This window comes from Cydia splendana, chromosome 13 (genome assembly GCF_910591565.1).
Source record: "Cydia splendana chromosome 13, ilCydSple1.2, whole genome shotgun sequence".
In the NCBI taxonomy this organism is placed as follows: domain Eukaryota; kingdom Metazoa; phylum Arthropoda; class Insecta; order Lepidoptera; family Tortricidae; genus Cydia; species Cydia splendana.
Genome location: NC_085972.1, coordinates 13,823,406 through 13,847,551, shown reverse-complemented (window position 1 = coordinate 13,847,551; position 24,146 = coordinate 13,823,406). Strand labels below are relative to the sequence as shown.

The window sequence follows — 24,146 nt, the reverse complement described above, 5'->3', positions numbered from 1 at the left end:
GTTCAGTAGGTAGTTTAATTTTGAAAAGAAGCAAATTAAAAACAAAATAATTTTTCCTTTTGCACGAAATCTCGCAAACATATTACAATACAATACAATACAATACAATACAATACAATACAATACAATACAATACAATACTCTTTATTGCACACCTCACATACACGTAGTTTACATATTATTTAATTATTATTGACATGTCTGACGCTTTAGTAAGACTAGCAATTAAGACATATTGATTGATGTAAGAATCATCAAAATCGGCCGACCCGTTTGGTCGGCCGGTTTTGATGATTCTCCAACCGCCATAAGGTACCTTTTACCTTGGAACGTCACCTATCTTTACTATATCATATTCTAGTTAATCTCTAATTCATTTCCGAATCGAGCCGTTGGTCCTTATACTTTCAGGATCAATTATACAAACAAATACTACACGCGATTACATAAAGAATATTGACCAGGTTCGATTCCCGGTTATGTATGAGATTAAAAAAAAGTTTGAATGTCATTATTATTAAATCTAAAATCGACGCCATGGTTCCTAAGAACAGATTTCGCTATCTCTCATAGTTTCGGACTTCTCCATACTGACCCATTTGGATTGATCATCCTGTATAATAATCGGTTTTTTCTCTTCTTTCAGCCTGCCAAATAAAAAAAAAATAGGACTTATAATTTTTTCAGAAATAAATAAAAACAACGTGATCAAAGTTCAATTGAGAATGGGGTTACTTTGACCCACAATTTTTTTTGCTGATTATCTAAAGTTGACCCGCTTATAAGCCCGTAAAAAATAACAAAATAAAAATTAATTGTTAAGTACCTTTTAAGTTATACAGGGTGTCCCTAGCCATTGGACAAAGCCGAAATGTACATATGCAATATGCATTAGGGTATTTAGAACCAGTATACATAGTATCATAACAATCGGTGTAGCGGTTACGAAGAAATTAACAAATTTGCGATTTTTTACTTTGGAGCAACCTGTATGTGTTAGTAGCTCCTGAGGTAATAAATAGTATGAAACCTTCTTCGACCGTATTAATTATCTTTTTTATTTATGACATTAATAAGATTCTGACTTGTGACAAATGTCATCATTGCCGCACATTTTCAAACAAATTGTCCAAAGCACTGCCAATGATTAATACAGTATGTTTCTTTTTGTTGTCGATTATTGGAAATAACTTTTTCACCACACCAGCTCGGAAAGGCTTACTTTGCACTTCAAAAACTGATAGCAAAGTTGCATTTTATTCACATGTGAGGCAAAATAATCAAATGCAAATTTTGAGTTGTTTTTTATGTTTGCTGGTAGAATTGACTTTTAAATGATGACTTTAGATGATAAATATTTAATAACATTCATTTGGATTTGATTTTGTTTGATATTTTACATTTAATATTTGCTTCTGGTTGGTGTGGTGAAAAATTTTGTGTTTCACTCGGGGGCAAATTTTGTTTAACCCTCGTGCTTTGTAACCCTCGCAACGCTCAAGATTCCATTTTTCGAACCACTCGCTACGCTCGTGGTTCAATTATGGAATCTTTCGCTTGCTCGGGTATCAATATTAGCACGAGCGGTTAAACAACAACTTTGCCCCCTTGTAAAACAAATAACTATTGTTTGATAATTTATTTTTTTATCTTTTGTTCTAATTAAAAAAATGTTACCATTAGAGCATTTCTGAGAAGTAACCCTACTTGAGATTTCAGGGTTTGTCCAATAAAAATCTAAAGCAAATCCGCAGGATAAAATATAGCCACTTTCCACACAGAAAGTTAATTCCATACAATAGAAACGGGTAAAAGAATGTTTGAAATCAGATGAGCAGTTCCGGAGATTAGGTATTATTTTACAACCTCTACCTCTTCCACTGGGTCAAACCATACCTATTATTTATTATATAACTATTATAAAAAATACATTAAAAAATCGTAAGCTGCTAATAATTCATGGTGTTACTTTAATCTTTTGATAAATTTCACCACGTAGGTATAAGTGATCAAATACACCCCGACCCATGGATTCCCCGGCTACGTGCGCATGTGTAGGTTGTCGAATTCAGGTATTTTTTTAAAAATTCACGAATAAACACTGATTAACCTAAGACACTATAAAATTACATGTTTAATACAACAACGGTACAAATACAGTCAAGGTTTTTCAACCAATAAAACCAGGAAGAAAAGCGTACCCGCCATTAATATATTTTTTCTAGACGAAATAATAATATTACACTCGCATCCGATTACTATTACTACGCGCTGAAGCAACTATCAGTGTTGCCAACAAAGAAAAAATAATTGCGAAGGTATTTTTCAACTCGTTAAAACAAGCACTTTAGTAGCGGAGGGAAGTTGTTATCAAAGTCGACCCGCAAATCAAAGTAACCCCGGTTTACGTAGGTACTTAGATATTTATCTCGCTAAATGTTATAGGTGATTTATTATGTTGACGTGCTTGATAGAAAGTATTTTAGTGCTCACGAACAATTGTATATAGAATAATTATTTTATGAATAAGTAACTACATATTCTACATGCGTGAAGGTGTTGATAAATGACGGTACAGAACCCGGATTTTTTTTCATAAATAGTCAGCGACAAATACGGTAGAAAGACTTCAAAGCTAAGATTCCATTTATTAATATTTATTTACATGCGGTGTATCTCATGAAACGTAGGTAGGTGTCTTATTTTGACAAACATAGTAGATGTACTAGTCGAGGGTGGAAGCCCTAAACGACGGCTTTGCATGAACAAAAGATTTCCTTCAGCAGGATTGGTCCTTAGTACCCAAGGATGGATTTAAGAGGTGGAGCCACCGAGATTTTTGATGTAAATTTTTAGGGGGGCGGCTCTCAACTTTATCTTGATATCTATATCATTTTAGTTACTAGGCCAAGTTTGGTATCGTTTTCGTATAAATCGGGGATGCCGAATTCATTTATGATATCATTCCGGCACCATTCCGAAGTAAAAACACATAAAATATGAAAAAAAAATACTTTTTTTTATTCCTCTTCACGCTTAAACTGCTAAACCAATTTAGTTGAAATTTGGTATAGAGATGGTTTCAGTCCCAGGGAAGAACATAGGATACTTTTAACGTCAAAAATAATCCCTAAAGATTGTAAAAAGGGAGGTGGAAATTTGTATGGGGATTCAATAACCGCTGAACCGATTTAGATAAAATTTGGTATAAAGGTAGTTTGAGTCCCGGGGAAGAACATATAGGCCAAGAAAGGTACGCTCGGCTAGTATGGCGGAATGGAAATAATTAGTAATAGCTGAAATTTTCTGTGTATGGGACAGATAATAAATCTAGTGATTACGTCGACACATAATCCAAATAAATATATTACATTTAGGTATTTAAAAAAAAATGTAAAAATATAAAAAATCACAGAAAGTTTGTAAAAAATATTAATAATTTTTTTTAAATTTATACTCATAGAGAAATATTTGCTTTATGTCATTAAGCATGAATCACACAAAAAATAATTCTGTATCCTACATTTAAAGTAAGTAACCTACGGTTATTATTAAATTCAGTATATTTCCGTCCTCAAAAATGGTAATAGGCTATTTTTTCTCTCATTATTTCCAAATTACAATAAGTACAAGCGTTGCAATTTAATCGTACACTAAATAATACCGTATGGTAGGTTTTATGGGGTTGTGCATTAATTGCCTGGTTAAAAATGGTAATAGATCAATATCATATGGGATTTTCATTATGAGTTCTCTTTCGTCGAATACTGTAAAAATCGGCTTGAAATATGATTCGTAACACAAAAAACCATCAAAAACGTTATCGTTGCTTTAAAGTTGCCGCGCACGAGCCAGCGAGCTAACGCGATTGGTCGTTGCATGGAGCGGGGCGACGGAACGATGAAACTTCCATCGCCCCGAGCGCGAATATTTAAAAAAGTATTTAGTATATTTACTATTTACTCGGTCAAAACATATGTACCAGTGAACCTAAAAAATATGGGAGACTAGATTCGAACTAATTATCAGCTTTAATCTGGGCAAGAGTGCTGTAAATAAGAAAGTAAATTTTACGTAATTGCAAGCTTTCCGTCTTTGCGTGCGCGTTAAATTTAATACAATAATAGGCCAATTATATAGGGCTATTATACTGACACACACAATTTGATAGCAGAAAAAGACGCGAAATTAAAATTTTCTTAGGGAAATCAAATCTTCGCGCCTATAAGTTTAAACCATTTAAGGTTTCGATAGCGGTCATTTAAGTACCACCCCTCACCACTAAAATGTAATTATCAAAAACGACAGTTGCTAATGTTCCCCAAAGTAAGCATTTCTAATTATTGCTGCAATACAGTGGTACCGGGCACCTTGCGACGCAAGGCCGAGCAGGAATCGCAAACCTTAAAATATTTGCACTAATTAATTGAGTTAGGATTTTGTTAGTACTCTTTAATTGAATAGCAAAAAATATAAGTTATGTATTAGAAAGACCGTTTTTATTCGATTTTTAATTAAGTAATTATTGTTAAACTTATTTTTACCGTGTGGTGTCGGTTAAAATTTCACTAGTAACATAATTTGGCGACTAGGGCAATAAAAGTCGACACCATAACCAACAAATTAACAAACAACAATAACCAACAAATTAACAAACAACAAAAATTTGCAGTAATATTCCAAAACTCGACTGAACGCAAGCGCACCGAATAGTAGAGGAGTTGTATGAAAACTTGTAGGTGAGGGTCAAAATAATTCCCACAAAGACGGGGTTTGATGTTTTTAGTTCTTTGTGTGTATCTTTATGACATACTAAAAATATATCAAAATATATTCATGCAAAACGCATTTATTGACATTTGAAATTTGAAAAATCAAAAATAATATTAAAAATCGTGTGTGGTATCAAATAACAGGAAATTACACGCTAAAAAAGATTGTGAGATTGATTTTACAAAATAAAAATAAAAAACAAAAGTAGTGGCTTAAAAACTGAATTTTTTTCAATGTTGAAAGTTATTTTCTACACTGAAAACAAAACTAAACTATTATAGTTTTACACATCAAAATACATTGTGTAAAAGAAAAGAATATTTAATTCATGAATACTTATTTTTAATTATATTATTATAATATGAAAAATATAGGCTCACAGGCTCTATATTTATTTAAAAGTTTTATCAATAAACTGAACGCACTTCAAAGGAGGTGATTGGCAGAATATAAAAAACAAAAAACGATTGTAGACTAGTCATCCGAATTTGCTCGATCGAATTCTTGGCCGGAAGTGAGATATTTGATATTAAAGGACTCTTTTTTTAGTATGTTGTAAATAATTCTTTAGTATGTTCTAAAACGGTGGCGCATAGCAAAAATGTTCTTATACATAAGTAATCTGCATAAAATTACCCACAAGAAAGATTCAGTACAATTTTTCGCTAGGATCAATATTCAAAGAGATATTAACGCGGGAAAGTTAATTATAATCACTTCTAAGGTCCCTTTTTTTTAGTTTTTCGTAAATAACTCGTAAACGGTGGCCAATATAAAAAAATGTTGTTAAATGTTAATAATCTACACAAAATTCTCTACAAATAAGATTCAGTACACTTTTCGCCGGGATTAATATTTAAAAAGATAATAAAGAGGGAAAGTTAATTATAATAAATTCTAAGGTTCCTTGTTTTTATTTTTTCGTTAATAATTTGAAAAGTATGACTCGTAGCAAAAAAAATCTTGTACATAAATAATAAACATAAAATTTCCTACAAGAAACATGTAGAACACTTTTCGCTAGGATCAATATTAGAAACGATATTAAAGGAAGAAAGTTCATAACAATTAATTCACAGGTCACTTTATTTTAGTTTTTCGTAAATAATTTGTAAAGTATGACCTATTTTGCTATGGGCCACAGTTTACAAGTTATTTACGAAAAACTAAAAAGGGACTTTTAAATTTATTATAATTAACTTACTCGCTGCTTTATTTTTTTAAATATTGATCCTATCGAAAAGTGTTCCATATGTTTCTTGTAGGAAATTTTATGTTTATTGGGTCCTTACCTATGAAATTGGCGTTTTTGTTCATAGATATAAGTCTGATCCTAGTTTTTTTTTTTACAAAAGTACATACACAATTACAATAAAACTACAGTGCACTCAATAAACAACGATTTTACATACAATTAATTGTTATTTTTTATTGTTAAGTGTTCAGAATTAAGCCTTGAAAATAGGTCTTTTCATGTGCTGTCGGTTCGAGTATTAAAATTACTTATATTTTTCTAATGGTACCAATTTTCAAGAAATGGAGATATTGAAAACATACCTTAAAGGTGTCAAAAATTACTGGAAAAATTTTGTTTGGTTTGAATTAGCCATCAAAAAAATATCCGCAAAATTAATTGTATGGAAATTCGTGTTTCGTTGAAATTCTCCGAACAAAACGCCAATTTCATAGGTAATGACCTAATATTATTTATGTATAAGTATTTTTTGCTATGAGTCATACTTTTCAAATTATTAACGAAAAAGTATAAACAAGGAACCTTAGAATTTATTATAATTAACTTTCCCTCTTTATTATCTTTTTAAGTAATTATCCCTGCGAAAAGTGTACTGAATCTTTTTTATAGAGGATTTTGTGTAGATTATTAACATTTAACAACATTTTTTTTATATTGGCCACCGTTTACGAGTTATTTACGAAAAACTAAAAAAAAGGGACCTTAGAAGTGATTATAATTAACTTTCCCGCGTTAATATCTCTTTGAATATTGATCCTAGCGAAAAATTGTACTGAATCTTTCTTGTGGGTAATTTTATGCAGATTACTTATGTATAAGAACATTTTTGCTATGCGCCACCGTTTTAGAACATACTAAAGAATTATTTACAACATACTAAAAAAAGAGTCCTTTAATATCAAATATCTCACTTCCGGCCAAGAATTCGATCGAGCAAATTCGGATGACTAGTCTACAATCGTTTTTTGTTTTTTATATTCTGCCAATCACCTCCTTTGAAGTGCGTTCAGTTTATTGATAAAACTTTTAAATAAATATAGAGCCTGTGAGCCTATATTTTTCATATTATAATAATATAATTAAAAATAAGTATTCATGAATTAAATATTCTTTTCTTTTACACAATGTATTTTGATGTGTAAAACTATAATAGTTTAGTTTTGTTTTCAGTGTAGAAAATAACTTTCAACATTGAAAAAAATTCAGTTTTTAAGCCACTACTTTTGTTTTTTATTTTTATTTTGTAAAATCAATCTCACAATCTTTTTTAGCGTGTAATTTCCTGTTATTTGATACCACAAACGATTTTTAATATTATTTTTGATTTTTCAAATTTCAAATGTCAATAAATGCGTTTTGCATGAATATATTTTGATATATTTTTAGTATGTCATAAAGATACACACAAAGAACTAAAAACATCAAACCCCGTCTTTGTGGGAATTATTTTGACCCTCACCTACAAGTTTTCATACAACTCCTCTACTAACAGCGGATAGCTGAGCGGCGAGCGGTGACTGCAGGCGGCAGTAAGGTGTTCAGTGAATGTTTTTATAATTTTAAAATGACTTCGTTTCCATGTAGAAATAACCAAACAGACTTTAGAAGCATTTAATATTTTATTTGTGGCCGTATAAATTATGTTTTATTGGTAAATTAACTACAATTATTCATATTTGTGGATAAAACAATATACATACTATAATTAATACTAAATTAACATTAAATAAATACATTATTTATGACATAAAAATACATTGCGCGTATTTAACTACTTAGCACTGTTTAATTACGATACTTGCAAGCAAGTAGTAAAGTATATGGCTCCATCCTATCCTGTACCACGATATACAAGCGATAACATTTTTGCGACAGTTTTGTATAGATAATGGATTTGTCGCTAGAAAATTACGATATCGAGATAAAAGTCAGGTCTCTAGTCAAGCTGAATGTGTTTCACTATAGAATAGTAATCGAGTTGGTTCAGATTTAACGTTTAATGCATATAAATAACATAATTAGTAAATAACATAATTTTGGACTAAGTACATTATACACCTACATTACATCAGGCTATGGTTTGGCGCACCGTGACCCTCAACGGCGCGGTAATGTGTTACGGCTGTTAAGTGAAGTCCAGACGGGATGATCAAATCGACCGATTTGATCAGAAATGAAATTGGGGTCAATCTCCAAATTAAACAACTGTACCGATATTTGGAACCTCAGAATAATATACCCGGCCGGATACCAGATAGTAACTTTGCTTGATTTCAGAGTAAACAAATTGGATTTAAGAAACAGTCACGGTCATATTGTACATTACTCGTTTATTATTTCAAAACAATTTAAACATCCACTCACTTGCACGCGTAGGTACCTACTCATTTCGAACATAGAAATGAGTCCGCGCCAACGTTCACCACGAAACAGGTTAAAACCTGCACAATGCGCACCTAAAAACCGAAATGTAGGTATTGTTCAATTTAGTTTGTAGTTAATTAGTTTTTTGGTGTAAGTGTATGAACTTAGGTCTGAAATAAATGTTTTTTTTTTTTTTATTGTTCCGCCGGCCGAAGATTCGGCGGTCGGATACCGAATATTTGGCCGACGGTCAGGCCGAATATCCGGTATCCGACCAAACAACTATCCATTGCATTTCTAATTGAGAGTGGCAACACTGTCGTAGGTCGTATTGCCCTTTTCTAGCATATACGTCCCTCGCTCCTACACTCCCACCACACAGGCAGGTTGCTTTGTCAGTTATACAAGGCAAATTTTCAAGTCATTGGCTTGCTGTTTTTCCATCTGGAAGGTCGTGAAGCTAAACTGCTGGTGAGTTTTTGAATTTGTACCTCAGTTTAGCTGACTATATTGATATAGTTATTTATTTTACAAGGGGGCAAAGTTGTTGTTTAACCGCTCGTGCTAATATTGATACTTGAGCAAGTAAAACATTCGAAACATGGAATCTTGAGCGTTGCGAGGGTTTCAAAGCACGAGGGTTAAACAAAATTTGCCCCAAGTGAAACACAAAATGTTTCACCACACCAACCCAAAGCAAATATTAAATGTTAAAATATCATACAAAATCAAACACAAATGAATTTTATTAAATATTTATGATTTAAAAGTCAATTCTACCAGCAAACATAAGAAAACAACTCAAAATTTGCATTTGTTTCCTTTGCCTCACTTGTGAATAAAATGAAACTTTGCTCTCAGTTTTTGAAGTGCAAAGTAAGCCTTTCCGAGCTGGTGCGAAATAAATAATTAAATTTTTCACGCCACTGTTCGGAAATGTGGCAATAGATGGTCTAAAACCAAGCTGGAAAGTAGGCAATAGCTGTAGCACCTGAACCACCTCTTAAATGTGATAAAAAAGAAAAAAGGCGGGATCGGAAAATTCTCACTGAATTGGATAGTACTATAAAATATAAGAAACACGACAACAATGTTTCATTTTTATCATCATCTGTCATTGGTGACAGTTCGCTACAGCAATGAGTATAATTTAAAACATAAAAATCAATAAAAGGTCTTTTTTGGCGCAACTTTTTCCTTCAAAAATAAATTTAGGTTATTTATAGGACCAATTTCTTGTTTTAAAAAAAAACGAAATGTCAAACTATTCATTCATTCAGTCAGTTCATTCGATTCACGCTTAAGGCGTTTTTTACTTTTGTAGCTGTTTGTGGTTTTTTAGCAAAAACGCTTCTAAGTTTAGAGTCGGTTTGAAGCAAACAACATAAAACGCCTCTTAAATGTGATAAAAAAGAAAAAAGGCGGGATCGGAAAATTCTCACTGAATTGGATAGTACTATAAAATATAAGAAACACGTATCTACGCTCGCTATAAAAATGAGTTCTTCTAATGAAGAAAATGATATTCTTACGCTGACGCCTACCGAAATTCAAGAGACAGCACAGGCAGTGGCTAGTAATTTGGTACCAGAGAAATCGCGTGCTAGTACTTATAGTTATGCAAATGTTTCCTTATTTCCTCGCAGTAGTCGTGAAAAGCACTATGTAATGCCTCGGCCGGAAACGCTAAAGATGGAGTCGTATTATTCGAGGGCCTCCACCAACGTGTCGGCCCTCAAACTCACTCGTCCATCTTTTAGCGGTTTTCCGTCCTCTCCTACAATGTACTACAGTTGTCCGTTAAATTATTTAGCAAATAAAAACGATCCGGAATAGTGATGTGAAAGTGCAAGAGGATATTAGAAAGAGAGATGCCTAAGAGTAGCATACCATAATGAATACATGTGTCTTAGCTGTATATTGTATTGTTATAAATAATGTTAAAAATGCTTTATGTTGTTAATGTGTTCCAAATTGTGCCGCTTTGGCATTAGCTGTAAGGTGCAATTTGTTATTTGAAATAAATAAATAAATACAATAAATGTTAATTTTACAAAATGTACCTATCAAATTGTATACTTTACTAAATATCTCTCTCGTCACAGGTGTTACAATAAAGGGTGTACGTACTACATAATTAATTAAACACTCATAATATAATTATATTACATACACATAATAAGTATATCATAGGATATGTATAATCACATTGGTTTGGCGTCTTCCCACCACCAGGCGATAACAAACATGTTTCAATATTATTCTTAGATTCCGAATATCGGTACAGCTGTTTAATGACAGCATTTACACAAAAATAAAACGCTAATTAAATAACTTATCATATTCGGAACTACAGATGCAACGGATAGTTGTTTGGCCGCATACAGGATACCGGATGTACGGCCTGACCATAGGCCGAATATTCGGTATTCAGCCGCCGAATATTCGGCCGGCGGAAATATTCAGGTTTTTCAGGTGCGCATTGTGGAAGTTTTGGCCTGTTTCGTAATGAACTTTCGCGCGGTATATAGGTCTATCACTAGGTACGAAATTAGTGCACGAGCTAGTGAATGGAACGTTTAAATTGTTTTAAAATAATAATCGAGTACGATTATATTCCGATATCAAGCATAGTTATTTAGTACCCTTATTTTAGTATCCGGTATCCGTCCGGATATTAAAATAAGGGCGAGATAGGATACCGGATAGTAACCGAATATCCGGTGCATCTCTATTCGGAACCTAATGTTTTAATCCTACCTAATGTGCAAATATGTATAATTTTGAGACAATGACTTGAAGCAACCTGCCTGTGTGGTAGGAGTGTGGGGGAGAGAGGGAGGTATATGCTAGAAAAAGACAATACGACCTAGGGGCTGTCCATACATGACGTCATCTATTTTTGACGATTCCCCCCCCCCCCAAATCATCAAAAAATCATGCTTCGAATGACACCGTTTCCTCCTGCGTCATGCTACCATCATCCGATGTCCAGACCCCCCCTCCCCAAATTTGAAATGACTTAAATTTATGAATAGCCCCCTACGACAGTGTTGCCACTCTCAATATTATTTATTCTTAGGTTCCGAATATGGTAAGTTATTTAATTAGCGTTTTATTTTTGTGTAAAACGCTGTCATTTTAAAGCCGTACTTTTCGCCTTATTGCAAAGGAGTAAGGTGCAAAAGTGTAAACATATATTTCACGTCGACTCTTATTATACTATGTTATACTTATTATGGAACTTAGTATGTTATACTTATTATGGAACGTAAACTATGAATTGAAAGAGCACGAAATAGTCAATATAATACGTTTGTTGAAAAAAAAAAGTCTACAGACGCTTAGGCGCGAAGGGTTATTGTCTCATAGAAAATTTGAATTTCGCGCCTTTTTCTACTGACAAAGTTGTTGGATAGACGTTAATATCAAATTAAAGAGTGGGCCTACACACTTCGCTGTGACAGAATGTGAAAGTGTCACCAAAACTGTCAAATGACTACGATAATAAGTATTCCTTTTATAATGCCACTCCACACTATGCCATTCTGAAATTAAATAAGAACGATAGATAGTCATGCGCAATTTTTATTTTTGTAGTGGGTCATAATTGACGTATATAATTACGAATATAATTTGAACATCAACCAATAGTATTGGAAATGATATCAGTTATTTTTAATCAGCTATCATTCACGCGCGCGTTCATTTTGCTCAGACTTGGCCGCACAAATATTTGGTGCGAGCGAGACGCCCGCGCACGTTCGAATTGGCCTGTCACTTGTAGCAACTTGTAGGTAAGTACATACTTACCTACATACTATCCACGCGTCCTTGGCACGAACTCCCGCCACCGCCCCGTATTGAAACTGTCCCCGCGCGCCGCAAGGAAATGTAATCCTTAGCATTAGCGCAAAGAGTTCAAATTTGGTAGTTTCATTTAGCGAATTTGTTAAAATGCACATATTTATTACATTGACCATATTTTTGTGCGATTATGTATTGAATATCACTTTGAACGTTATCAGAACAAAGTCTGCAAGAAATTATATCTATAACCATTTTTTCTAGCATGTTTAAGGCGTAAATATATATACAAGTGATACAAATAATATTGATGTCGGATTCTCGGATAAATAGCTTAATGAGGTAGTTTTATGGTAATTCAATCAAAGACCTAATTATTACTTTTTTTTTATATCAAGTTACGACGTATATCCGTGAGGCCCCGCCATTTATTGAATTAGTTATTTTCCGTGTTAATATTTTGACTGATTCCATTGTCGACTCATTATAAATATTATTTTCGTCACGTTTACGAACTAAAAATACTATTACTATTTTTAACAAACAAGAACGGCTCTTTTTTTAACTATTTTTTTTTACCTACTTCCGGACAGAAAGTTTGTTGGATTCGAAAATAAAGTATCTTAAAATGATCTAAAGAACAGGAATAAAAAAAAAATTGCTTATTACTAATTAATGTTTAACGTAACCGTATCTTTACTGGAGTAATAGGATAGTTTTTATTCCAAAAATAAATCCTTAAAAATGAAAGGTAAGGTGTAGGATTGTATGGGAAATCAATAAACGCTGAACCGATTTGGATGAAATCTATGTCTACATCTTTGATTTAGTTGAAAATGATACTAAACTTGACTTAGAACCTAAACTGAAAGAATTATTACCCTCAGACGTCACAGACGCTTAAAAACCCCCCACCCCCCACCTGCATCAAAAATCTGGGTGGCTCCACTTCTTAAATCCATCCTTGGGTCCTAAGGACCAATCCTGCCAAAGGAAATCTCTTGTTCATGCAACGCCATGGTTGACCTTTTTATGCTCTGAGCACACACAACTATACCTACTTATAAGTTGTTCTTGCATTTTAAGATATTTAGGTACTCTTACTAGGTTATTACTCTTATTATTGATAATATTAAAGTCTAAAATTTTCCTTAAACTCGTTTATCTTCATTAAATGTAGGAGCTTAGGACTAGAATAGGGCTAGGTATATTTTGTACGGAATCCCGAATAGCATGCACGGGGTAGTAATTGGAGCCCCACGCGGTGTCACATTTCACAACACGCTTACCGTGTAGAAGGCGGTATTAAGCACGCCTCAAAGTAATGGGTAAGTCAATCTAAGGTATCTACCTATTTTCGTACATTTGACAGGCTTCTCTTTGCTCCGGATATAGTTGTCGTAGTTTTCCACGCGATATCGTGATAATGACAGCCAGCCATATTCGAACTTTAAGACACGTCAAATAATAGATATGGAAACGATATGGATACAAGTGTCAAAAGTGAGGTTTCTACAAACAAAAACGTCACTTTTGACACTTGTTTGACACTGACATATCCAATCTATATCGTTTCCATATCTATTATTTGACGTATCTTAAAGTTCGAATATGGCTGAGCGTCTATCACTTTCATTCATTCATTCATTCTTTTAAAATTATGGCTTCAGCCCATTGGGGCTATTTCGCCAGTGTCAAGGTCGTAGTAGCAGGGTAAAACAATTGAAATTGTACGGTTAGTATAAGACAGTGTACGGTGATTTAGCTCTTGTAAAGCGATAGCGGGCTTTACAAGAAACACGTGGACAACCGGCCGTTGACTCCAAAATGATGGTTAAACGTGCTTCAAGATAAATTCTCCATTCACTGCACACTACCACATTAGTTTACTGTATAATAGGCTATCGATATTACACTTTAAACAATATTAATGAGCAAAAAACAAAGCAATTGATCCCGACGCGTGCCATCAAGATGGCGCTCGAACCGGAAGTCCCATCACTTTCTACCAAACGGTGATAAAAAGTGACAGTTGCTTGTCACGCTCACGTCGATAACACAGCGTTCATCCGCAGTCATACAAGGTAGTGGTAAAACTGCACCCTTATTTTGTCATCACATAATATGTCAAATACTTGTATGGTATTTGAAAAGACAACAAAATATGCTATTTTCATTGTTTTGTCAGTGGTCATCGATTAAGCCAAATTGTTCTGTCAGTGTTAGGTGTAAGTAATAATCTGAGTGGTCAAATACCTAATGCTAACTGAGTCAAGGTCTGAGGTCAAGGTTACAGTTAAGTAAGATTACTTAGGTAGGTATTTGACCACTCAGATTATTACTTATACCTAACACTGACAGAACAATTTGGCTTAATCGATGACCGGACTTAATATTACACCATCTGAAGTGCTAAGCTTATACATAGTGCGTTAACTTCTTGTTGCGATACTGAAATTAAAAATTAAAGGCTACATTTTAAAATTACAGTTTAACTTGGTTGGCTGACCGATTGAAAATATACCTACTACATACAATAGTCTATTTATATTAGTAAAACATACTTAGTACATCAACATTATTTTATACTTTTTATCAAGAGTGAGGGCCATGTGTGGATTGAAAACCGATCGGCTGCATGATGCAGTTTGTCTCCATGGGTGCGTTTATTTAAATGTCTACGGGCACTTTTAGACGTTAACATCAAGTCCAATGCTAAGACTTTTCAGAACATGTCTTAATAAGTGCCATCGGGAACAACTCTCGAGTTAATGTTTTACTTAGTCTTTAGAAGAAAGAAGAGTCACTCTTCGAGTCCTTCAACATATTTATTCCCGTGACGGCTCGACACGCTCGTATAGACCTGGCCCTTATTTCACCACGGTGACAGGTGCGACAATTGTCGACACCACTGTTACTGACGTCACAGGCCTCCATAGGCTATGGTAACCGCTTACCATCAGACGGGTGGTGTGCTTGTTTGCCACCAACAAATTAATAAAATAAAAACTCCATTATATCGCCAGTTAATAAGTACCTACTTATTTTGCGAAGCTAATGACAATTGTCACAAGAATCACGACATTTGTCGGTAATTCTTGACAGCAAATGAGTTCTGTGTCGGAATTTCGTGACAATTGTCGTGTTTCGTGTGACAATTGTCATTAGCTTCGCAAAATAAGTAGGTAGGTACGTATTAATTGGCGATATAATGGAGTTTTCCGTAGCCTATGGAGGCCTGTGACGTCAGTAACAGTGATGTCGACAATTGTCGCACCTCTCACCGTGGTGATATAGGGACCAGGGAGTGTAAACAGTTGTAGTCTGAAAGCCGTGTGAGTGATGTAGGAAGTTGATTGAGTAACGTCGTCGGTTAAGCGAGGTCAGTGCTTCTTGCCCTCTAGGGCAATTTGCCGTAAACGACGGCCGAGTCACCCGACTACGGCCAATTCGTATGTAACATGTGACAATGTAACTGGGTCGGACCGTGTACCTGTTAAGTGGCGGCTGGGATAGGTACGTAAAAATGCTAACTATTTTTCTTAAACATATTAATAGTATCAAATATGTTCTACACAGCATTGTGTATTTAAAAAAGCGGCGAAATGCGAGTCGGACAGGCCCATGAAGGGTTCCGTAGCAGCAAGCAACATAATAAAATTGCGGTTTACGATTTATGACGTATTAAAAAAAAACTACTTACTAGATCTCGTTCATACCAATTTTCGGTGGAAGTTTGCATGGTGTACATCATATATTTTTTTAGTTTTATCATTCTCTTATTTTAGAAGTTACAGGGGGGGACACACACACACACATTTTACCACTTTGGAAGTGTCTCTCGCGCAAACTATTCAGTTTAGAAAAAAATGATATTAGAAACCTCAATATCATTTTTGAAGACCTATCCATAGATACACCACAATACGGGTTTGATGAAAAATAAAAAAAAATTATGTTTCAGTTCTAAGTATGGGGAACCCCCAAAATTTATTGTTTTTTTTTTCTATTTTTGTGTAAAAATCTTAATGCGGTTCACAGAATACGTCTACTTACCAAGTTTCAACAGTATAGTTCTTATAGTTTCGGAAAAAAGTGATGTGACATACACGGACAGACAGACAGACAGACAGACATGACGAATCCATAAGGGTTCCGTTTTTTGCCATTTGGCTACGGAACCCTAAAAAAGGTAAAGGTAATAGGTAGATATCTATGTATAAAAAAAATGCGAATGTAGATGCGCCCATCCATGCATCACCCATCACGCGACGCGACACGCGTTGTACCTACTATTTCTGCTCCAGTATAAGGATGATGACATGTGTTACATTTTACAACAAAATCTAAGTAAACAGATAGAAAATGAGCAATTTATCACAATAAATTAAAAACCTCAGTATCAATTTTTTTTGTAAGTTAATTAAATTAAAAAAAAAACCGGGCAAGTGCAAGTCGGACTCGCACACGAAGGGTTCCGTACCATTATCAATAAAAACGGTCACCCATCCAAGTACTGACCCCGCCCGACGTTGCTTAACTTCGGTCAAAAATCACGTTTGTTGTATGGGAGCCCCACTTAAATCTTTATTTTATTCTGTTTTAAGTATTTGTTGTTATAGCGGCAACAGAAATACATCATCTGTGAAAATTTCAGCTGTCTAGCTATCACAGATCACGAGATACAGCCTGGTGACAGACGGACGGACGGACGGACGGACAGCGGAGTCTTAGTAATAGGGTCCCGTTTTACCCTTTGGGTACGGAACCCTAAAAACCAGGTACGATTCGATTCCTTACCTACATTTGGTTGAAAAATGTAGGTATAGTCAATCTCGCAATTTTCTTGTTATTCATACTTCAATACGGCTTCAACTCAATTGTGCCGTCACGCATGGAGTAGGTACTGTTGTCATATTTTGTCTGTCATATTTACGATTATGTTAAAATTAAATAGATACAATCACAAAAACTTGAATAACCGTACTAAAACGAGGGTATCGTCTTGGGTCATCCCATTCGTTTTTCGTCAAGTTCTTAAATTAGTCCTATTCTGCTTTCGTCACTCATTCTACATTCGTCACAATCGTCGGTGGCTTTCAATATAAAATGAGTGACGAAAGCAGAATAGGACTAATTTAAGAACTTGACGAAAAACGAATGGGACGACCCAAGACGATACCAAAACGAGGACTTCACATTAATTTGGCTAGTGGTTGAGTTGAGTAGGACAAAAAAATAATTTGTCCCAGGTGATTCCAGGTTTCAGAACACCTTAAATCACGGAGATCATTGAAAGAGTATCAAAAGGCCGGTCTAGCTTGACAATTGTTCAATTGCTCAAGGAATGGCATAGCGCCCGACGTGACAGTTGAATGGGCGTCTACTGTCTAGTCGTAGCTGGATTGGCGCCCATTCATGCATGCAAAAAAAAATATGGTTGTTTGTCAAGTCGGTTTACGGACGATAATTTTGCGTGGTAACGTCATAAGAAAACATTGATGAAAAATTGCATACGTGCGAATAGGTAGTTCCTAATTTCCTACTTTCCGCACTTATATCGTAAATAACTATATTATATCAGTAGGTATTGCAAATATATCCCATTATAAAAACTTTTTACAAAAAAAAAGCAAACCGACTTCAAAAAGGATGAAATAAAATATTATCCTTTTTGAAGTCTATGCGTTACCAACTGATATGTTTGAAGTCGGTGCCAAGCCAAATTTTGAAGCATACCATGATTTTGGTGCGATTCGATAAGGATGTACCTACGTTGGATTGCCTTACACGACGACAATGAACATACTTTCTGTAGGTACAGTCGACGTTAAAAATATGTTTACACTTTTCCGGTCTCTCGACCGATTCCGCGATTGTAAGCCTGAAACATGCTGTGGATCATTACGTAAGTAATAATACTTCAGTCTACGCATGCTTCCTCGACCTTAGCCGTGCATTTGACCTAGTGAATTATGAAATTCTGTGGGGTAAAATGCGCGGCTCGGGAGTACCTGAGGACCTGGTACGTGTCTTCGAGTACTGGTACGGAAACCAATCTAACTGTGTAAAATGGGGCGACACGACATCTAATAGTTACGTATTAGAATGCGGGGTACGCCAGGGTGGACTTACTTCTCCGGACCTCTTTAACCTTTACGTCAATGACTTGATGGGGAGGCTGAGGAGCACTGGAGTCGGGTGTCACGTAGGTGACGTCTGTGTGAACAGTCTCAGCTACGCTGATGACATGGTGCTGCTCAGCTCCTCCATCAAGGGTCTGAGAAAGCTAGTCTCAGTCTGTGAAAATTATGTAAATTCTCACGGGCCGATTTACAACGTAGCCAAGACAGAACTGATGGTTTTTAAGGCAGGAAGAGGTCCGGATAACATACCGGAAGTTAAACTGAATGGAGAGAAGCTGCGTATTGTGCAGCGGTTCAAATATCTTGGCCATATACTGACGGATGACATGAAAGACGACAGTGACATGGAACGCGAGAGAAGGGCTCTGGCTGTTCGTGGCAACATGATAGCCCGTAGGTTTGCCAGGTGTAGCAGGGGAGTCAAATGTACATTATTTAATGCCTATTGTCTCTCCTTCTACACTTGTCAACTGTGGGTTGGGTACAGCAGGAAATCGTACAGCGCCATCCGTGTGCAGTATAATAACATATTCCGGACACTGATGGGGCTGCCGCGTTCCTGCAGTGCCTCCACCATGTTCGCGGAAGCCAGAATCCCTGACTTCTTCGCAGTGGTACGCGCGCGTATAGCTTCTTTTTGGGAGGGAATGCGCCGCTCGCAAAACACCATTCTCATGTCGGTGTATCGCAACATTAGTTGTAATATGTTTAGGCACTGGCTTTCCGTGCACCAAAACGGGAACAAAAAATAGTGTAATACTCTATTTTAATTGTTCAACTTTTATTTTATTTTGTTTCTATTTAAGTATTTCTTTGGCTTTGTAACTTTAAAACTGTATTTTGATATGGGTGTACAACTGTACGTGTTGCCTGAAATAAAACTTTATTTTTTTTATTTTTTATTTTTTTTCGCCTTATAACAAAGGTGTAAGGTGCAAAAGTGTAAACATATCTTTGACGTCGATTGTATCTAAGAACACACCTCAGAACACACGATCAAACCTTCTTGGCGCAATCTGTACCATGTTTGTCGGCACATTAGTGGAAATCCAATGCATTTTTTTTCCGTCGTATTTTTTATAGAGCATTTCTTACTAATGCTCGAACAGTCTATAGCACGCAAGTGTGAGATTGGGACTGAGTAATTTCCCGTCCCTTATCCAGAGGACTACATTTCAAAATATAAAACAATTCAAGAAATTTACCTTCTTGCCAAATTTCACCTAAAGCGGTTCAGTTGTTTAGCCATGAAAAGGCGACAAAGAGGCAGACAGAATTACTTACACATTTGTAATAGTTATTAGTACAGTTCTAATGGGATTTATAGCCATAAAGCTGATTATTTTTGACTGGTATTGTTACTACTTGGCTTGGCACCGACTTCAAACATATCAGTTGGTAACGCATAGACTTCAAAAAGGATAATATTTTATTTCATCCTTTTTGAAGTCGGTTTGCTTTTTTTTGTAAAAAGTTTTTATTTTTCAATTTTTAGTTTTAACGCATTGTTAAGAGCGCGACGCATGAATGAAAAAAAAGATCATGTTTAACACTAAATTCGTGTACCTATATCTTTAATAAATATGTAATCAGGAATTTTCTCGAGTCCGTCTGGGAAATTATAATTCCTGTCAGTACTACACTAAATCCATCCTCCGCCCCGCCACTGACCCAATCCCTCAACGCCCCGATCACTCAACCTCACAGCGCATCAACCCCTGATCCAGGAACCCCTCGACCCTGAACCAGAAATTTTCTCGAGTCCGTCTAGGAAATTATAATTCCTGTCAACTAAATCCATCCGCCCGCCCCGCCACTGACCCAATCCCTCAGCCCCCCGATCACTCAACCTCACAGCACATCAACCCCTGATCCAGGAACCCCTCGATCCTGAACCAGCAATCCTTCAACCGCCATTCCCCGACCCCTTAATCCCTGACCCCTTAACTCCTAACCCTAATCCCCGATCAGTAGCCTTACAGCTTACCACGAGTTTGACATTGATATATTCGCTAGCATGTTTGTAACTTGCTTCCTATGCATCTCGCTCGTACTAACCTTAGTGTGAGCGAGATGCATAAAAAGTTACATTTAGATGCATAAGACGTTAGCGAATGTGTCAATGTCAAACTCGTGGTAAGGCTACAGTTGCAGTACATCAAATTGGTGGTTTTCGGAAGCAAATGCTCGAGTTACTTTAGAAAACCCCGAAATCACTTAACACGTGCCTTTAAAAATTGAGGAGTTCCCTCAATTCCTCATGGATTCCATCATCAGACCAGAACCAAAAATAATACGGAAACACCTTGGAGGTAACTTCTTCCAAACAAAAAAAGAATTACTCAAATCGGATCACAGGTGCCGGAGTAATCGCTGAACATACTTACATTTAAAGAAATCATCATCATTATCATCAAAATAATCATTATCATCAGGTCTACTTCATCAAATTGGTGGTTTTCGGGAGGAAATGCTCGAGTTGCTTAAGAAAACGCCCAAAACACCATGCATGTGCCTTTAAAAATTCAGGAGTTCCCTCAATTCCTCATGGATCCCATCATCAGAACAGAACCAAATTAAAATGGGACCAACTCGGAGGTAGCTCCTTTCAAACAAAAAAAGAATTACTCAAATCGGACTACGGATGTCGGAGTAATCGGTGAACGTACATAGAAAAAAAAAAAAAATAGCCACAACCGAATACAGAACCTCCTCCTTCTATGAAATTGAAGTCGGTTAATAAGTCCTCATTCATTAGTACCGTGACATCGTTGTATCTTGACGAATTCTGTAATATATTTACCATAACACAAGTCTTTACAGACAAATGCTGCCGGAGTGTTGTTATGCAGATGTGTATTTTTCTTCTCAAGGATATACCTACCTACAATCTCGAGGTGATGTAACCATAATACATATAGGTAATTTATATGATAATGAGTTTAATCAAGGATCCCGTATGCTGACATTATTCTCATGTTTTGGTATTCCGATTGTTTCCCGCATGAATTAGATTCGAAAATCCAAGGACTAATAGATGTGGAATAAAAACACGACTCTTATATTTATGGTTCCGGAACTGCCCGGAGCTCGCTGGGACAATGGACCTTCGGTCGTACCACACCAGCTCCGCACGGTCGCGACTTAAAGGCCCCAGTACACAGTGGTGAAGGATGGGCCAGGCCGCGCCGTCGCCATTGTGTAAGGGGGCTATGGTATACAATGGCGAACGACTGGCCGTCAGTTCTCAGCCGTGGTGGGCAATCGGGAAGTTGTCGGTTTTTTTGGCACACTTCAAAGGAATCGTGGCGTACCGTGGCCTGTGTACCGTGTACCGTGGTGTTAACACAGTCGCCATTGTTTGTTTAGTTTCTTGAATTTTTGACCGCTTGATTAAATGTTGATAGCCCAAAATGTCATTATCGTGGAGCAATGAAGAGACTTTTCAGTTTATAGATTTATATCAATCAGAGCCTGCAATTTAGATTTTTTTTGATGCACCATTGTGTGAACATCTGCGTGACATAGGCCTACAGTTGCGCATTGCAAAGCATGGCTTGGCATGGACCATTCTTGACCACTGTGTACTGAAGCCTTAATAATCTTACTATGTATTCCTCTCCTCTTTCTGCAATCTTCAAAACGCAGCTATTGTGCACGCCCAACCCACTGGCATGAGAAGGCGCACCAACTAAGCCATACAAAGTTGTGTCTTAAGTACTTACAACTTGTGCCGCATAGTGAACGCTGCTAAAACGCAGCCAGACCCGCTGCTCGGCGCGCGCCCAGCCGGCTGGGACGTGGAACCGCCGGTCGTACCACACGAGCCCCACGTGGTCGCGGAGGGACGCGTCCGTGCCTATGTCGTTGTATGACGACGGTACTGGCATGTGGATCACTGGACCCGTCTGTAACAATAAACAACAATCATGCTCTATAACCTATAACCCGTACTAGCAAATATACTAGTATGTACTTCGAAACAAAATTGAAAGATTAGAATGAATGCACTCATCCTATCATGAAAAATACCAAGCATATTTTTCTACCTGCGAGCATATTCTGGTGCTTTCCTAAATAAATCTAGCTTACCTTTTCGAGATCTTGTGCGAACCACCTATGCCGATATCCATACTCTGGATCGACAGGCGACTTCCGAAAGTTCCATATGCCATCCAAATTCCTCAAGTCTCTAGTCTCCGTAGCTTGTGGGTACAAAGAGCCACCCTGGGCCGGTGCTCGGGGCTTCTGCAAGTGGTTGATCTCGTTCGCACTGGACGACCCTGGTACCACGGCGTTCGCGGACGCCAATAGCGTCAGGAACACTAACTGAAGTCTTGGCTGCTTTAATAACATCTGGAACAACAGAGACATGTGTTTGTTACTCACTCATGCAAAAAAAACACTGATTTAGATGAAATTTAGCCAAGGATGGTTTAATCCCGGAAATCAGTAGGTAAAGAGTGCGAAACGTCAAAGGCGAACGTTAAAGTGTGGAATATCGTGGAATCGGCCTGGAAGAGAAATGTTGGAAAAGCAGCAGTTATCCATAAAGTTCATAATGGGTCAAACATATGTCTGGGATAGTTTGTAAAATTTCGATTTTACTGATAATTTGTACCTATTGTAGGTATACGATACGAACAAAATTGCTCAAAAATCATACTGAAACGATCTGCATTCAATACGCCTAACTACCACTGCTGTCGAAACACCAATGACAATAAGATGAGAAGCTGTAACATGATAGGTAGTTTCAAGTTTTTGTTTTGTTCTTTACAACGTCGTTCATTTCATTGTCTAAGACTCTCAGAATGTAGGAAATCTTCGTATAGTTCTTAGTACGAACACAACTGTGGGTGAAGTGATCAAATAACATCTATTTTGTATTGAGAGCAAGAACATGTGCAGTATTAACTATTTATTTACTATATAAGTACATCTAGACACGCGGTAGCGTGTCCAGCCAAGTTCAAAGAAAAAGGAACTGGCGACGCAGCAACCGTGTGTAATATTACACGAACCATTTCGAGCTACTTTTGACCCCTTCACGACTTGAAACCTACTTAACCTACACTAATGAAATTTGGCACATGTATTCAAGCCCCTTAGCTTGTCGAAAGTACAAAATTTCATAAACGTAGCTCAAACAGGTACTGATAAATTAACGTTTAAAAACCGGCATTTTTGTGACTGACTGACATATAGATCATAAACCTAACCCACTTCCAGATGACCTAGAAACTTGAAATTTGGCATCAAGGTAGACTATTAGGTGTGTATAGAGGAAAAAATCTGAAAAGTGGAAATTATGGTTATTTCGATGGAAAAAAATAATTAATACTTATAGACCAAAAACCTAACCCACTTCTAGATCACTTAGAAACTTGATATTTGGCACCAAGGTAGAATATTAGGTGTATATAGAGGAAAAAATCTGAAAACTGGAAATTATTGATATTTCGAGGGAAAAAAAATAATTAATACTTATAGACCAAAAACCTAACCCACTTCTAGATCACTTAGAAACTTGATATTTGGCATCAAGGTAGACTATTAGGTGTATATAGAGGGAAAAATCTGAAACTGGAAATTATTGAGATTTAGATGGAAAAAATAATAATTAATACTTATAGACCAAAAATCTAACCCACTTCTAGATCACTTAGAAACTTGATATTTGGCATCACGGTAGACTATTAGGTGTATATAGAGGGAAAAATCTGAAAACTGGAAATGATTGATATTTCAATGGAAAAAAAAAATTAATACTTATAGACCAAAAACCTAACCCACTTCTA

The 24,146-nt window shown here is 36.2% G+C and overlaps 1 protein-coding gene across 1 annotated transcript in view; it reads right to left on the bottom strand.

The window, feature by feature from the left end:
- Window positions 1-24,146, bottom strand: part of LOC134796197 (beta-glucuronidase) — a 53,151-nt gene that overhangs the window by 9,991 nt on the left and 19,014 nt on the right. Inside the window, exons 2-3 of the mRNA XM_063768221.1 lie at window positions 22,438-22,701; window positions 22,071-22,253 (exon numbers count right to left, since the gene is read on the bottom strand). Coding sequence (XP_063624291.1) covers window positions 22,071-22,253; window positions 22,438-22,701 — 447 coding nt within the window. The remainder of the gene's footprint in view (window positions 1-22,070; window positions 22,254-22,437; window positions 22,702-24,146) is intronic.